Below are 17,215 nucleotides of genomic sequence, written 5' to 3' on the forward strand. Positions count from 1 at the left end.
TGATCACTTTTGCAATAATTGTGGAATTTTGAGATTCTCCTGATTGTTGTCTGATTGGTTTTTCACAATAATACTCCCCAGATCCTGTGAACATATTTTTTTCCAGACTTTTATTTATTTTATTTATTTTTATTTTTTGGTAACTTTATTTATTTATTTATTTTTAATTTACATTCAATTAACATATAATGGTGTTATTTATTTCAGGGGTACAGATGGGTGATTCATCAGTCTTATATAATACCCAGTGCTCATTGCAACACATGCCCTTCCCAAAGGCCATCACCTGGTTACCCCATCCCCCCCCCCACTCCCTCCAGCAACCCTCAGTTTGTTTCCTAAGATTAAGAGTTTCTTATGGTTTGTCTCCTTCTCTGGTTTCATCTTGTTTAATTTTTTCCTCTCTCCCCCTGTGATCCTCTGCCTTGTTCTTAATTTTTTAAACGTCCTTGATATTTTTCCTTAGAAGCTTCCTACCCAACCTCAAGTTGGTTATAGGCAAATTTTAGTAAAGTTTCAAAATGAATAGTAAATTTTCTCTCCCTCTCTTATAACAAAAAGACAAGGAAATTATGTGGTATAGATCTAAGCACATGGGCCATATTTAATAGTTACATCTTCTGATAGTGAGCTTTCAAATTAGTTCTCATGATTTGTGGGCTATATTAGTTTATAAACACTGCCATAACAAAATGCCAGAGACCGGGGGTGCTTAAACAACAGAAATTTATTTCTTTCAGTCCCAGAGGCCCGAAGGTCAAGATCAAGGTGTCTACAGGGTTGATTTCTTCTTAGTCCTCTTTCTTTGGCTTGGGGATGGCTGCCTTGCTGTGTTCTCACATGGTCTTTCCTCTGTGCATGATGTCTGTGTCCTAATCCCTTCTTACCAGTCAAATGGATTAAGGTCTGGTCTAATGACTCCATTTTCACTTAGTGACTTTGTAAAACAAAGGCTCTGTCTCTAGCCACATTCTGAGGTACTAGGTATTGGGGCTCCCAAACAGGAATTTTGGTGAAGCATAATCCAGCCCATAATTATGGACCACTTCTCAATGTTTTAGACTTAGAAAAAAGGATTTTCTTGTATCTGTACTTGAAATGTGAGGTGGAGAAATTCAGCCTGGTATCTCATTAAGTAAAACGTAATTATTGAACAGTGAGTTCGATGTGTGGAATACAGTGTTTGGTGCATGTGTAAGATAAAAGCATAAGAAGACGCTTTTCCTTCAAGGAGTAAATGTTTGAACCAAAAAAACCAGATAATGGGAGAAAATTTTAATTTAAACTTCCATTTTCTAGATAATTGCTCAGTCACACTCTTTATGTGTTTGAGGCCCTTTTGGTTTTCCTGAGTTCTTCCTTTAATAGGAGACATTTAGAACTTGCTAAGGAAGCCTGTTTAGCAGAGCCTATTATGTTGGAAGCATTAGAGTTTTTTGTTTGTGTGCTTTCTGAATTTTCTTCAGTCCCAAAGGTGCTAACTTTTAAAAATGAATTATTGTTCTTAAAAGCAACTTTTTAGTTTGATACTGTTATTTTTAGTATGACTCAGCCTCTGATGTGCTTATAATGTTGGCCCTGCAACCCTGAAATTGTTCATTATGCAGCCAAGTCTTCACAGCAAGTTCTGTGGGTGATTTACTGTAAGAACCACTGAGAATTTCATTTTGTCCTAGTTGGCAAGTTCTCTGTTTCATTGTGTTCTTTTTTAAAAAAACTGTCATTACTGAGCCAGTAATTGAGAACATAAATCCAAGTTTCCTTTGGAAATAATTTTACTGAATTTAAATTTGGCAAGAAACATATTTTATAATCATTCACTCAACTTCATGTTTCATACCCCAGTAAATCATCCTGAATTAACATTATCTATTAAGATAAACTGGAATTACTCTCCCTAAAATGATATAACCAGAGATGCTTCCAAATTAAATTGTACTTTTCAGATCCCACTTAGGTATAAAATCCTTTACTTGCTGCTGAGATTCATAGGTGGGTAATCATTGTTTTACATGAGCTTTCAACACAGTGAGGAGGCAGCTTGTCAGAATAATTTCTGTAGCACAATGTACCCAATTCTGTGGTGTAGGACAAAGCATGATAGGAGCACACATGAGGAAGAGACTGTCACCAAGACAAGGAATACAAGGATGTCAAGGAAAATTTCACAGAAGAGGTAGCCTTCATACTAGGATTTGATAAAGAGTAGGCTTTCGACTGGAAGGCATGAAGAAAAAACATTGCCAGGGAAAGGAAAAGCATGAGTGAAAAATATACCTGTGAGAAAGGCAGGATGCATCCAGGGAATGAGAATCATAGAGTTTGGCAGAAGAAGACTGGATATGGTGGAGATTAACTCAAAAGGTGAACTAAGCCAGATCCTAGACTGCCTTTTCTTCAAATATCTCATATGTCATCAGAAAAGTTTGCATGTTATTCTGTAGGTAATGGGGACCTAGTTAAGGTTTGTATCCTGGAGCTGGAGTTGGTCAGCAATTCAGTGTCATCAAAAAGACAACTCTGATGGAATTATGAAGAATCAGTATTTGAGGGATAAGGAGGAAGACTGGGGCAGGAGAATGAGGGGCAGTAGTGTGCAGGAACTAATTGGAAGGAAAAGTGAAATCTGAAACCTGGGAAAGACAATGACAATGAAACAAAAGCATCAGAACAACAAAAACAAAAGGATCAGAAAAGTCTTGTCCAGTTGGGATCAGTATTGCTTCACTGTTCATGGAATTGTATGAGAGACTATTGACCCTTCTAACCCCAAGATTCTATGAGTTAGGCTTCTGTGACCACATAAGAACACTACATAAGAACACAGAGTAGAGCATTTTCCTACAAGTGTAAGTACATATAAGAACATTTCAGATATATCTATACATATTTTAGAAGTGAGATCATCTCTCCTGTCCCAGTTAATGTATTGGTTGAAAGGGGGATCATTAGATCTATTTACTTGAGCACAACCTAATGGTATGTTTTTGATCTATATCCAGTATGAAGATATGGTAATGTTTATCAGGATTGTTTCCCTAAATAGTTGTTATATATTCAAGGCCTGCATACTTGTGTGTTTTTTTTTTTTTTTTAAGATTTTATTTATTTATTTGACAGACAGAGATCACAAGTAGGCAGACAGGCAGGCAGAAGAGTGGGGGAAGTAGGCTCCCCGCTGAACAGAGAGACCGATGTGGGGTTTGATCCCAGGACCCTGAGATCATGACCTGAGCCAAAGGCAGAGGCTTTAAACCCACTGAGCCACCCAGGCCCCCTATACTTGTGTTTGTAAGACACAGTCTTAGTTTCTGTTCAGTGAACTCAGAATAAGATTTTTTTTTTAAAAGAATTTGTATTTATTTATTTGAAAGAGAGCATAAGTTGGCAGAGTAGCAGGTAGAGGCAGAGGGAAAGCAGTTTCCCCACTGAGCAAGGAGCCAGACATGGGGCTCAATCCCAGGACCCTAGGATCATGACCCAAGCCAAAGGCAGTCGCTTAACCTACTGAGTTACCCAGGTGCCCAGAATAAGGTTTTGGTATAAAATTGAGAAACAAAACTATGAAAGAACTAGAGAAGGAAAGGAAACATAATCAAATGACATGATACAGAAGATACTGAATTGTGGGATTAAAATAGAAGATACTAAATTGCTGAATAAATTCTCATTGTTTATCAAGTTCCAAGGAGTTTGTGTAGTTATAATTTAAAGAAATACACCGTGGAAAAAGTAAGCAGACAGTTAGACATATGGCAAGGATGGCAGAAAAAAATGAAATGATATTCAGGTGGAAAACATGCATTTTGCAGCATGTTAAGAATAAGACCCACATGTCTTATTCTTAATAGGGAAGTGCATCATTACTGGTTTTTACTTATTTTATTTGCCAAATATTGTATGTCATTTATATTCATTCAACTGAAACTTATAACGACCCAGTGAAGTAGGTGGTTGTCTTATTTCCATTTTACAGATGGAACAACACAGAAAAGGGGCAACACAGAGAAGTTAAGCAATTAGCCCACAGTCACACAGCTGATAAGTAGCAGAGCGAAGGACTCCAGACAGTCTGACTCCAAAGTCCATGTTCTTAACCAACATGTTATGCTACCTTTCTGAGTTTGAAGGTGGGAGAGAAAGTAATGCTTTTAAATGCTATAGCTTAATCTAGAAGAACATCAACAGGAATTTGACAGTTATTTGTGCTAACTTATACATGTAAATGCCAGTTGAAAACTGTTGTAACACTTTATATTTGTCCATTTCCTTTATGGCTGATGGTTATTTCATTCATATTGTTAGGTAACAGGGATGCAAATATTAGGCATAGTTCCTGCTTTCAAGAAACACATGGTCTAGAGGAAGAATAAAATAAGAGTATCAAATGGTTTAATAGAGAGTGATTAAGAACTGGGTTAACAATACACATAGACTATCATGTAAGCACAGATATTGGACATTTAAATCATAGTGTATCAGAGAAAGCTTCCCCGCAGAGATGGTATTTGTGTTGGGTCTTAAGGGATGAATAGAACTTAGAAATACAGGGAATGGAAGAACAACTTTGTAGGCAATGGGAAACAGCAGAAGCCAAGCAACAAGTAAAGAAAATACAACACATTTGAGGAACTGCAGGTTGTTCTTCAGGACCAGGGTATCATGTATACATGAGGAAGAAGCAGAAGAAGTTAAAGACTTGGAGGCCAAACCATGATTCTTACATGAGAAATCAAGAAGCTTGGCCCTTTCTCCTGAAAGTTGTAGGGAGAGATTGAAGCCTTAATCAGGGAGGTGTGTGTGTGTGTGTGTGTGTGTGTGTGTGTGTGTGTGTGTTTTCTTGAGAAAATAAGTCAGACAAATGTGAAGGACAAAATGGAAGATAGAATGGATCAAATGTATACACATATTTTGGAACTATTGCAATAATCCAGGCAACAAGTTATGGAACCCTAAACATAAGCAATAGCAATGTGAATAGATATGAGGAGAAAAACTGAGAGGATATGTAAGATGTAGCGAACACAAGATAAAGATTGTGTGCGTTTAGAGAGGGGATGAGAGGGAATTTTTCCACAGAGTGGTGACCAAATCCTGGTTTGGGGAATAGTTGCATCAGAATGGCTTTAAAAAATAGTCTTTATCTTCCCCTCCATAAATCCTGACTTAGCAGGCCTGGGGTAGCAACGGGACATCTGTACTCCTTGGAAATTTCTGAGTTCATTCTGCAATAACAAGGATTGTTACTGCAATGCCTAAGTTTATGGACTGAATGCCCGTAACTATGAGATAATATGATAATAAAGGTTGAAAGAGACTTTTGACTGAGGGAGAAGAAGGATGTGGACAAGTTTACTTTTAGATCTAATTTGGGCTACCTGTGGGAAATCTGGGTTGAGTTAGGAATATTTGTTTGGAACTCAAAAGAGATTTTGTTTGAAAATAGATGGTGGTAGATGAAGCTATGAGTTTGAGAGGTCATCCCAAAGGATGTATGGAATAATGAAAAAGATGGTCTGAGCCCTTAGAAACACTAAGGATGAGGAACACTTCCGTCTCTCAAGTATTTAGGGAGTGATTGGAGGAAGAAGGAATCTTCAGAGAGTAGGAAAATGGGACTGTTGTCTTAGAAACCAAGAGAGGGCAGGGTTTCCATAGAAAGGAGTGGTATAAGAGTTATAGACATTCATATAAGGTAAAAAGAGCAGAAAAGCAGTCACTAATTGATAAGATGGTGACCCTGGTGGCCTATGAGAGTGGCTCTAGTAGCAGAGTATAGAAGGAAGCCAAATGATGATAAATTAAGAAGGAAAAGAAATGTAAGAAATTAGAAATCCTAAGTAAAGATGAGCATTTTAAGAAATGTGTCAATCAGGGAAGATGAGAGAGAATAACAGCTAGTCAGGTTAGGGGAAGAATTTTTTTCTTTTTTAAAACTAGAAGAGGGGGCGCCTGGGTGGCTCAGTGGGTGGGGCCTCCGCCTTCGGCTCGGGTCATGATCCTGAGGTCAGGGATCAAGCCCCACATTGGGCTCTCTGCTCAAGAGGGAGCCTGCTTCCCCCTCTCTCTCTGCTTGCCTGTCTGCCTACTTGTGATCTCTCCCTTTCAAATGAAGGAATAAAATCTTTAAAAAACAAAACAAAACAAAACTAGAAGAGGTGTGAGAATGCTAAGGAGAAGAAATTGTGAAGAAAAGAGATTGACAGATTCCAGAGAGAGGGTGCAAACAGTGGAGGTAATTCTTTTGGGAGCACAGAGGTAATAGAGTCTAGAATACCCTGGGAGGGATTAACTATAGATGGGAGAGACAACACTTCCATTAAAATTAAAATACAAGTTAGATGCAAATGGATGCAGATAAGACTTTGGCACAAGAAAGAGGAGTTGAAGAAGTTCTTACTTGATGGTCTCTGTTTTCTTTCTTCCTTTTTCTTTTAAAAAAAAATCTTATTATTTATTTATTTTATTTTAGAGAGGGGGGGCACTTATAAGCAGGGGTCAGGGGAAGAGCAGAGGGAGAGACTCTCAAGTGTACTGTACTGAGCATGGAGCCCACAGGTGCTTGATCTCACACCCCTGAGATCATGACCTGAGCCAAAACCAAGAGTCAGTTGTTTAAGCTACTGAGTCACCCAGGAGCCAGATGGTCTCTGTCTTCTTAGTGATAGAGGAAAGCCCATCTGCCTTGCGCAGGAAGATAATGTCTGCCAGAGGTAGATTTGGTGGAAAGCCTAGCACAGTATTTCTCAGGTAATGCAGTTAAATAACCAAATGAGGAAATAACAATTAAATGTTTACCATCTGATGATAGTATATGGTCAGAAATAGAATTAAGTAGAATATGTGCTCATAGAAATAGAAGTATGAAGTAGAAGTATGAAACCAACATGCAGGTTTAAAGTAGACATTAAAATTAAAAAAAGGAATCAAGAAAGGACTAAAACACAGAGAGTTATATTGAGGAACATGTAATATGGTATTTTGTGTTAAAGGATTAGTTTTTAGTTTATGCAGAACAGTTTGAATATGTCATTGTATTAGAACTGCCTGATGCTCCTTTGCTCTCAGTGTTTATTTGAAGAGATACAGCTAAGCCCTTGGTATTCTTGGTTTAATGATGAAAGCAAGCAAGTTAGTCTGTAGTGTTTCCTCACCTCTACTTTGTCCCAGGGCCATTTATTCATTAGAAGCCACTGGCACACTGCCAAAGACCTACGAAAACATTTGGAAACTGAAAAAAAGTATAGGCTTCAAAATATGAACTGCAAAATAAAACTCCAAAACTAAAATCAAAATTCTGTCAGTTTCATTAATGGTCAAATTTAGTATTCATGAAACTGTCACTGACACTTAAAAATCATTTGTTGCTTAAGTTTTCTCACTTCAAGAAACCTTGTGACATGCACAGTGATTTGCTAGAAATCATACCATACCTAAGTAATTTACCATAGCAAAATAATTTTAAATAAAACACAATTCCTTTAAATTACAGCTGTGTGTGTGTGTGTGTGAGAGAGAGAGAGTGTGTGTGTGTATAAAAGATATGATACATCCTAAAATGTCTGGTGTGATGTTGAAGATGTATAACAAGGACATCTTATTCTCTAAAAAGACCTGCTTTCTGTTCCCTCTCACAAGTCAGCCATGTGCCTCAGTTGTCCCTTGTGTAATTTATCTCTTCCCCAAACTGGGAAACCCATTCACTTCAATATTCTAGTTCTTGAAGTTATTTGCCTTTCTATTCCTTATTGAAAAATTAAAATCTTTGTCCCCAATAAAAGAAATTTTGGTGAGGAATATGGGAGCCTTCTCTATGCCCTTGAACTCACATTATGCTTTAAGGAAAAAACAGAAACCAAAATTCCTTCAGTTGTTTTTAGGATCTATGAGAGGACTGGTTCCTGGATTGGAGAAGACAACACATAGTATCCAGATAATCTAGATTCTCTTAATTATCATATGGTTTCACTTATTTGTGGAGCATAACAAATAGCATGGAGGACATGGGGACTTAGAGTGGAGAAGGGAGTTGGGGGAAATTGGAAGGGGAGGTGAACCATGAGAGACTATGGACTCTGAAAAACAATCTGAGGGTTTTGAAGGGACGGGGGGTGGGAGGTTGGGGTACCAGGTGGTGGGTATTATAGAGGGCACGGATTGCATGGAGCACGGGGTGTGGTGCAAAAATAATGAATACTGTTATGCTGGAAATAAATAAAAAAAAAAAAAGAAAAAAAAAATCTGTCCCGTACTCTTCATTAGGAGACCTAGAAAGTTTGAGGTAACTCATAATTGTGCTAACACACTTGCCTACATATTCCCTCTCCAATCTGCAACTTCAGGTTATATGGTTTGTTAACAAGGCAAATAATCGGCCTGCAGCCCCATGGCCCAGAAGAGTCCAAGAGTAGAAAAAGGAAACCAAGTACTAAATAATGTGAGCTTTTGGCATAGAATCCTTTATCCCTGTCTTTTCATGCATTATTGTTTTGGAAAACATTGAATAATATATAATATTGGAGAAATAGCGTAGATATTTTTGAGCTTGGAAGAACCAAGCTCTTTGGTTGACATTGATGTTCCTTAGAAATATTGAGGAATTCAGTACTTTCTGTGAACCAGACAATGTTTACATTTAAATGCCACTGGAACACGTTCAATCCACTGAGCAAAAATCTAGACAGAGCCTTGGGTTAACGTTTGCCTCTACTCTACTCCTAGCTATTTGTAGTGCATTGCAAAGGTACTTTGTGTCCTGATGTCTAACATTTAGGTCCCCAAGCCCAATACGAGCTGCCTGACCCCAGATGTAATTTTCAGCAATCTTAATTGATGAGAGATTTTGAGTTATTAGGACAATAGGATTCATCCAGCTTGACAGCTGCTCTCTCTATGTGACTGATCACTTTCTAAGTGCTGTATTAATAGTCTTGGATCATTGACTAATTTAATTTGAATGCAATTAATTATACAATTGTGAACTCTTCACATTGCTTTCATTAAAATTATATCACAACAAAAAGAAAATAGGTATAAATCAAGCCATGTGTCCTTGCTTCAAGTATGAGTCACATCAGACATTTTAACTTTCCTAAAGTCCACACACATCTGGGAGTTCTGATCATTTGACCTTCTGTCTAAAAAAAACTTGGATACCTCTATAATCCCATTTTTATTCCATAATCTATACAGTTCTCTTTTGTACCCCAAATAGTAATGTAAATGTGGGTCTCTTATGCCTAACTAATCAAATTATATGTTTAAATTTTGTTTTGGAGATTTCTTCTCTTTTCTCCTTTTTAAATAGGAATTTACTGACAGAAAATGGCAGAAAAAATCTTAGAGAAGTTAGATATTCTGGATGAGCAGGCAAAGATACTCTTGGCCAGAAGAGCAAAGGTTTGTAAATGAAAGCTAAAATTAAATTTAATCATTAAAATATTATTTCAAATGTGAATGATTTTTAATTTTTAGTTAATGATGCATTAATTTGGAGATATAAGCTAATTTGTAAAAAGCAAATAATTAAATTAGTTCAAAAAGTAGACCATGGGGGCATCTGGGTGGCTCAGTGGGTTAAAGCCTCTGCCTTCGGCTCAGGTCATGATCCCAGGGTCCTGGGATCGAGCCCCACATCGGGCTCTCTGCTCAGCAGGGAGCCTGCTTCCTCCCCTCTCTCTCTGCCTGCCTCTCTGCCTACTTGTAATCTCTGTCTGTCAAATAAAATAAATAAAATCTTAAAAAAAAAAAAAAAAAAGTAGACCATGTCAGTGCATACTATAAAGAATTAATTAGATATACATGGTAACTTCTGGATAACTGTCATTTTTTTTTTCTTTCAAGATTTCATTTAAATTCAGGTGAGTTAACATAAAGTGCATTATTAGTTTCAGGATAGAGTTCAGTGATTCATCAGGTGCATATAACACCCAGTGCTCATTTTAACAAGGGCCCTCCTTAATGCCCGTCATCCAGTTACCCCATCCCCCCAGACACCTCCCTTCCAGCAACTGTCAGTTTGTTCCCTAAAGTTAAGAGTCTCAGTGGTTTGTCTCCCTCTCTATTTTCCTCTTATTTTATTTTTCCTTCCCTTCTCCTATGTTCTGTGTTTTTCTTCTTAAGTTCACATGAGTGAAATCATATGGTCTTTGTCTTTCTCTGACTGACTTATTTGGCTTAGCATAATATTCACTCTAATTCTATTCACATTATTGTAAATGGCAAGATTTCATTCTTTTTGTTGGCTGAGTAATATTCCATTGTGCGTATAGAAGTATGTTTTTCTCTATGTATATATATATCCATTCATCTGTTGATGGACATTTGGGCTCTTTTCATATTTTGACTATTGGATAGCTGTCATATTATATTAGGTTATAATGTATCTAAGGTGATGAAGATAAAAAAATCAAATAGGCAGTCAAATAGTAAATATGACTACTATAGTTCTCACTCATATTTTCTAACATATAAAAAGTTATTTAATTGGTTTATTAAAAAGAAGAAACTATTTGGTATAGTTACCAAATTAAAAATAAAACTCATAAAATTAAAAAAGGTGGGACTTTTATAAAATTCAATAAAAATATTAATAAGGAATATAGTTTTGGGGATGCCTGGATTGGCTCAATTGATTAAGCATCAAACTTGGTTTCAGCTCAGGCCATGATTGCTTGGTAGTGGATGGAGCCCTGCATCTGGCTCCCTGCTCAGCAGGAGTCTGCTTCCCCTCTCCCTCTTCCTTTGCCCCTGCCCCTCCGCCCTTATGTGCTCTCTCTCACAAAAGAAGTAAATAAATCTTAAAAAATATATATATATATATATATAATTTTAAAAACCAGGTTCTTAGCATATATGAGCAATTTAATTTGGTTATGCAAAAATTTGCAAAATAATATAGCAATGTGAGTAAATGAAACATAAAGAGCATCAAGTTTAAGAAATCAAGGAAAACAGCACAGAGAGGAATTCTAAAGTGATTGAACATATTTGTGAACCTGAAAACGAAAATTTTGTTGCTTGAATAGAAATTTGATTTTCTTTTATTCAGAAAATAGAGAAATATAGAAAAAACAATAAATTCATTCTGTTATCATTACCCAAATTTTGAAATTGCAAACTAGGAGTAACTTACTAAAGCAACCATATTGGACTTAAGCACTCTGAAGTTCTTTCCTCTTTCATTTTTTGTTTAAAATGAAATGTACTTTAGAAAATATCAGAGATAAATCTATTTAATTTGTCCTGAAATCCCCTTTTATATATGATTAGTCCTTGTAATTCTTACCTTTTACTAAAAACTTCCTTTGTGCAAAGCATTTCAATGCATTTTCTAGTTTTGTGTTACTATGCCCAATTTATGTGTTACTGAGAGAGGATTCTCTGGATATTCTTTTGAAAGTATATATAATCAAAATGTAAAACTTTTCTTATTTTTTTAAAGTATAAAATTAAAACATACTTTTGGAAATAAGCAACATACAAATATATATATAAGTTATACTTAAAGAGGGGTGCCTGAATGGCTCAGTTGGTTAAGGGTCTGCCTTGAGCGCATGTCATCATCCCAGGGTCCTAGAATCCAGTCCCACATAGGGCTCCCTGCCCAAGGGGGAGCTTGCTTTTCCCTCCCCCGCTATCCCTGCTTTTGCACATCCTCTCCCTCTCACTCTCTCTCTCTCTCCCTCTGTCAAATAAATATATAAAATCTTTAAAAAATTATACTAATGGAAAATTACATAAAGAAAAATTGTCTCTGGCCTCTTCAACTCTTTCCTCTTGAGGCAAGCAACACTTCGCAGTTTGGGTTTATCCATCCACATTTTCTTTTGTACTCTCACAAAGATATACAAATATTATATATGTATGTATAAATCAATATATCTTTACATATACTCATAAATATGCAGTTGCACATACACATACATACATTTATGGAAATGAATTGCCTCTATTTTCTTTTTTAATGACCAAAGGATGAGATAACAATATATAAATCACTTTGGCACTTCTTTATTTTTTTAAAACCTTGTATTTTGAAATAATTATCAACTCATAGGAAGTGTCAGAGGGACTACTGAGAGTCCCATGTCCCTTTCACCCAGTTGCCCCCAGTGGTGGTGACATCTTAATACGGGTTGTGTACAGTATCAAAACCAGTATGAGTCCCAACCCATGTTAACACTTGTACATTGCTCTTTACCAGACTACAGACTTTATTTAGTTTTCACCTGTATTCATTTGTGTGTATAATTTTATTGACTTTTATCCTGTAATAGATTTGTATGATCACTACCACAATCAAGGTCAGCACATTTTCATCACCATAAAAGAAATCCCTCATGTTACTTCTCTGTATTTGTATCTATACCCCTACTTTACTCCCCGTCTAGCCCTGGCAATGGCTAATCTGTTCTCCATCTCTATCACAGTAATTTTGAGGATGTTATGTAAACAGAATCATTCAGTATGTGAAATTTTGAGATTGACTCTTCTTCACTAAGCATAATGCCCTTGAGGCCCATCTGAGTTTTTGCATGAATCAATAGCTTTGTTATTATAGATAATATATAGATTTTATTGCTGAGTAATATGCCATTATATGGATGTACAGAGTTTCAATCACTCATCCACTGAAGGACATTTGGGTTGTTTTCAGTATTTTGCTTTTAAAAATAAAGTTACTTTAAAAAAAAAAAAGCTTAAAGAGAGCTGCTCTGAATATTTGTGTACAGGTTTTTGTGTGAACGTAAATTTTCATTTCTCTAGGGTGGACACCCAAGAATGTAATTGTTGGGACAATTTCTGTCTCTTAAATTCAACAAGGTTAAGGGCGAAGGTTTGATGTGAGTTCCCCTTCCCTGCGTCTCAGTGTGGAAACTGCCTTTAATAAGCAAGCTGAGCTATTGTGGGATTTACCTCATTTGTTTCCCTTTTCTTGGGGATTATGTTCTCCTCCCAACCCCCGCCTGCTTTCTAATGCCTGATTACAGTTGTTTTCATATGTTTTGTCTGGTTTTCTAGTTATTTACAGCAGGAGGGCAATTCCTATAACGCTAATCCTTCTTTGGCAGAAGCAAAAGTTCCTATCCCTTGGCTTGCTTTCAAATTTTTCATCGCTTTATTCCTCTATGCAGTGCTGGAGGTTTTTTTAGAAAAGATTTTGGCTCCTTAACTAACTCGTTAGCTATATCCTTTTCTCTCTTCAGTCCATTTCTATAAATATTTGAACAAAGTCTTTTGATTGCTTTCTTAACTCTATTTCTGGCTCATGCAACTAGACAAATGTTGCAGTGATTCACCTCGTTTGTGGGGACAGCTAGAGCAGCAGGTTGGAGACCATGTTGCTCTCCTTCCAATAACTCAATGTATGAGTATGGTCTTTGCTTAATTTACAGGTTGTTCTGAAATTCTAAATTTTAGAATTAGGAGGGGGCCTTCATGATCATCTCATCCAAAGTCTTCTCATTTCATGGATGGGAAAAGAGCAGCTTAGGTCACACAGCAACAACATTAAAAAATGTTGGTACACAAGGCTCCCAGTTTTCAATCTGTAATATTTCTCCATTATTGACTGGCACATAAATTCTGTTGTGTGTGCATAAAGTGAGACTAATTTCGTTCCTTTCCACACAGGATTTTCCCTCTATGAAAAGAAGTCATTTTTTTCACAATGCTGTACTTTGGCTTTCCTGCAGACAAACATGCTTCAGAGTCAAGGGAAGAAAAATACTTCAGTTACACCCCTGACGTTTGACTTTCAGTTAGAATTTGAAGAGGATATTGTTCCATTCATATCTAAGAAAGTACCCAAGATCACAGGAGACAATTTATACAGTATTAAAAAAGGGAAAAGGTAACCGTACTAACTACCTGGGACTTTCAGTTTGGAGTTTTAAAGCACTACTGTAGATTTGTCTTAGATTATGTAATTTGCTTTAAATGTAAGCTTTGTCTAACACAGGTTATGTTTTATAGTGCTTATGAATTACAACATACTTGATCAGCATTCTGAATAGTCATCATTTACAAAATATTTATTATAATATTTTACTATTACAGATGGTAATTAGGTACTAATTACAATTCTGAGTTTTTAAAGAAAGACTTGTCTTGAATTCTATTACATTACCCCAAATTAATATCAGGTTTTATTTCAAGTCTTAGACCAACAGACTGACAAAAGAAGTCCACATAGAAAATCAAGAAGTCAGTTTCTCTGTGTCCTTACAAGGGATCGCCTGAGTATGTCATATTTGGTTTTCCATTGGCATTCTGTATGTGCACTATGCCATTAATTTTTCTAGATATCAGAAATGTAGAGGAGAGCCCAGGCAAAAGAAGTAATAAGATGTAGAATTAACAGAATTGCAGTCGTACATTGGTGGTGGTGGTGGGGACACTGTTCTTACCTCATTTATTCTGTATAACCATTCAGTGTGCTCAGTGAAGTTTTACAGATGAGGAATCCATTGGAATGAGGTGAAATAACTTGCCCAAGGTCACACAGATAAGTGGCCCAAGCTGAATTTAAACCCTAGCAGTCTGATTTCAGAGCCTGTGCTCTCCATCAACACCTATTTTGAATGTAGAATGACTTGGGGCTTCTGGGCTTGGTAGCTAGGTGTATTACGACACTCTGTACTTAGGAGGAGAACATATTATGCAAAGCACATTGGGGTGGATAAGAGTGATGAGGGAGTAGGAGGCTGGCTGAGGACAGAGCAAAAGCTGGCGCCTTGCACCCCCTCTCCACCCGCTCCCCTCCGTAATATGTGTAGCATTCCTCAGGCACCCCTGACTGCCATAAAACGATAAATAGTTAACTTGCAGAGATCACAATCCTGCAGAACAGGAATCTCCCTTGCTCTGCAGATGTCCTAGAGATCTACAAACAGGGAGGTTACCTTATCAATAGCACAAATTTCCAGAGGCAAGTAACTCTCAGTTCCTGAAGCCCTAATATCTCCCTCCCCACCATAAACTGGAGGAGGCTGAAGTAGAAGGGAATGTAAATGATAGCAGGATCATAACACCCCACCAAGAATCTCCCAACTATCTTGATGTTAATGCCTGACCTAAAAACGACATTGATCAGGCCATAAGGGCAAGGCCTCCCCCCCGCACTTGTAGGCCCTCCTTAACATGTGAAAACTCCCCTTGAAACCTCCCTTCTCCTCACCTTCCCCCAACCGCAAGGTATATACCATGCCTACCCTCACAACCCGGGGCAGCAGCTCTTCCTGCCCACGGGTCCTGTCCCCGTGCTTTAATAAACCACCATTTTGCACCAAAGATGTCTCAAGAATTCTTTCTTGGTCATCGGCTCCGGACCTTAGCCCACCGAACCTCACCTAGGTTCTAGAACTTCATCAAGAGGATTACAGTGAGAAGAGCTAGGTTTTATTTTGGATATATTAAGTTTTAGATGTCTGAAGGTTAATCAGAAGGCGGGGAACATTCTTCTTCCAGGAAGCAACCCGTTCTTGCAGCGAGTCCTCTTTAGCTATGACAAAATGATTGCTTAAATAACAGAGCACAAAGCAGAAAGTTTCTGTCCTCATATTAGCAATGCTTTCCTGGTTTCATTGATTATATTGGATAGATTCAGCTCCTCCATCTCTTGAGATGCAGTTCCTGGACTTATAAGTTAAGGTAATTATAATTTAGGATACTAGTCTCCACCAGTGCTTGTAAACCTCGATCCTACGCCAAGCTAAGGTGTCATATCTAATTCATACAGCTTTCAGCTTAGCCTAAACTTTATGTCATAATTGCCCCCACCTGGACCAGAGACTTTCTGGTCACTGCAGGCCTCTTTCATTTCTGACCTCTAGCCCCTTTGCAGTTCAAAGTGTGGTCTTCCATCCAGCAGCATCCTATCACCCCAGAACTTAGAAATGCAGAATGTCTGACCCCCTCCCAGACAGAAGCCATGATTAACAAGATCGCCTCTGTGATTCCTGTGAACACTAATGGTAGAGAGGCACTGTTCTAGCCCAGTGAGTCTCAGACATGGAGGGCTCCTTAAAATGCAGATGCTGGGCTGCACCTGCAGAGCTTTTGATTCAATAGGTCTGGCTGGGGCCTGATTATTTGCATGTCTTTTGAGTCTCCAGGTAATGCTGGTGCTGCTGGGCCTGGAACCATCCTTTGAGCTCTGCTCTAGTTTACATGCTACTCTAATCTTCCTGCCTGGAGCCAACATCTGTTCATTCTGTTTTTTTCCCAGGGTTTGTTGAAAATCATAGCAACTCTCAATCTGGTGCTGTGGTCACCTAATTTGTGAAATCTGCCCAGGTTTATTTGTAGCTGAGCTTTGCTTTCAGAGTAGTAGTTTTTAACCCATCTGTCCATTAGTATTACCTGGGAGCTTTAAAATAATTGGATTCTACTTTCATTAGTTTGGAGAGAAGCTTCGGCATTAATATTCTTAAGATTCCCCAGATGATTCTTAAATAAAGCTGAGATTGAGAACCATTCAAATTCTTAGGGCTTCTTTCCCACTTGCCCCCAGAGACATGTTTTCCGTGTTACTATTAGTTCAGGATTTCTGCATTTCTCTTGGATAAGTGGGAATTGATAAAATATTAAAAATACCTCTTGATTAATCTGTATATAGTCTCTAAGATTTCTCAGAAAACCCAAGCCTACTCTTCGCTGCAACTTTTCACAATTGGATGTTTGTCATGACAAAATAGTCATTCTCATTTTACCAAAATCCCTTTAAAAAAGTTACCTGACCTCTACCCTGAAACAAATAATGTTATATGTTAATTTATTGAATTTAAATTTAAAAAATTAAAATTAAAATAAATTAATTAAAAATTAAAAATTACCTGGAATAAGGAATTTTTAAAAGAGAGACAAAGTGTTTTCTCCATTACCTAAGTATTTAGTACTGGATTATCAGCTGAAAATGGAAATTTTACCACTTATAAAGGGGTAAGAAATAGAAAACAAGTTAGGGGCAAAGAGACAGATTAAGAGTATTTAAATTGTCCCTGAAAATTACAAGAGTACTGAGGATACAATAAAAAAAAAAAAAAGAATACTTTTTCTTTAGATTCATAGATTAATAGGGACTTCTCATTAGAAGAATTATTTTCCTAAAAATAGGGCGCCTGGGTGGCTCCATCGTTAAGCATCTGCCTTCAGCTCAGGTCATGGTCCCAGGGTGCTGGAATGGAGCTCTCTGCTCAGTGGGAAGCCTGCT

General features: G+C 37.4%; 1 protein-coding gene across 7 annotated transcripts in view; it reads left to right on the forward strand.

Moving 5' to 3' along the window:
• The first annotated feature begins 1,497 nt into the window (after positions 1–1,497).
• Positions 1,498–17,215, forward strand: part of C10H1orf141 (chromosome 10 C1orf141 homolog) — a 51,607-nt gene continuing 35,889 nt past the window's right edge. Inside the window, exons 1-4 of one of the 7 annotated variants that reach the window (XM_032301927.1) lie at positions 1,499–2,849; positions 3,977–4,130; positions 9,308–9,399; positions 13,698–13,855. In XM_032301927.1, the coding sequence (XP_032157818.1) occupies positions 9,325–9,399; positions 13,698–13,855 (233 nt within the window). In that variant the 5' untranslated portion in view covers positions 1,499–2,849; positions 3,977–4,130; positions 9,308–9,324. Of the gene's footprint in view, positions 2,850–3,976; positions 4,131–9,307; positions 9,400–13,635; positions 13,856–17,215 lie in introns of those variants that run through there. The other 6 variants (XM_032301932.1, XM_032301928.1, XM_032301933.1 and 3 more) reach the window with 6 other exon arrangements.

The sequence above is a fragment of the Mustela erminea genome, chromosome 10, assembly GCF_009829155.1.
Source record: "Mustela erminea isolate mMusErm1 chromosome 10, mMusErm1.Pri, whole genome shotgun sequence".
Classification (NCBI taxonomy): domain Eukaryota; kingdom Metazoa; phylum Chordata; class Mammalia; order Carnivora; family Mustelidae; genus Mustela; species Mustela erminea.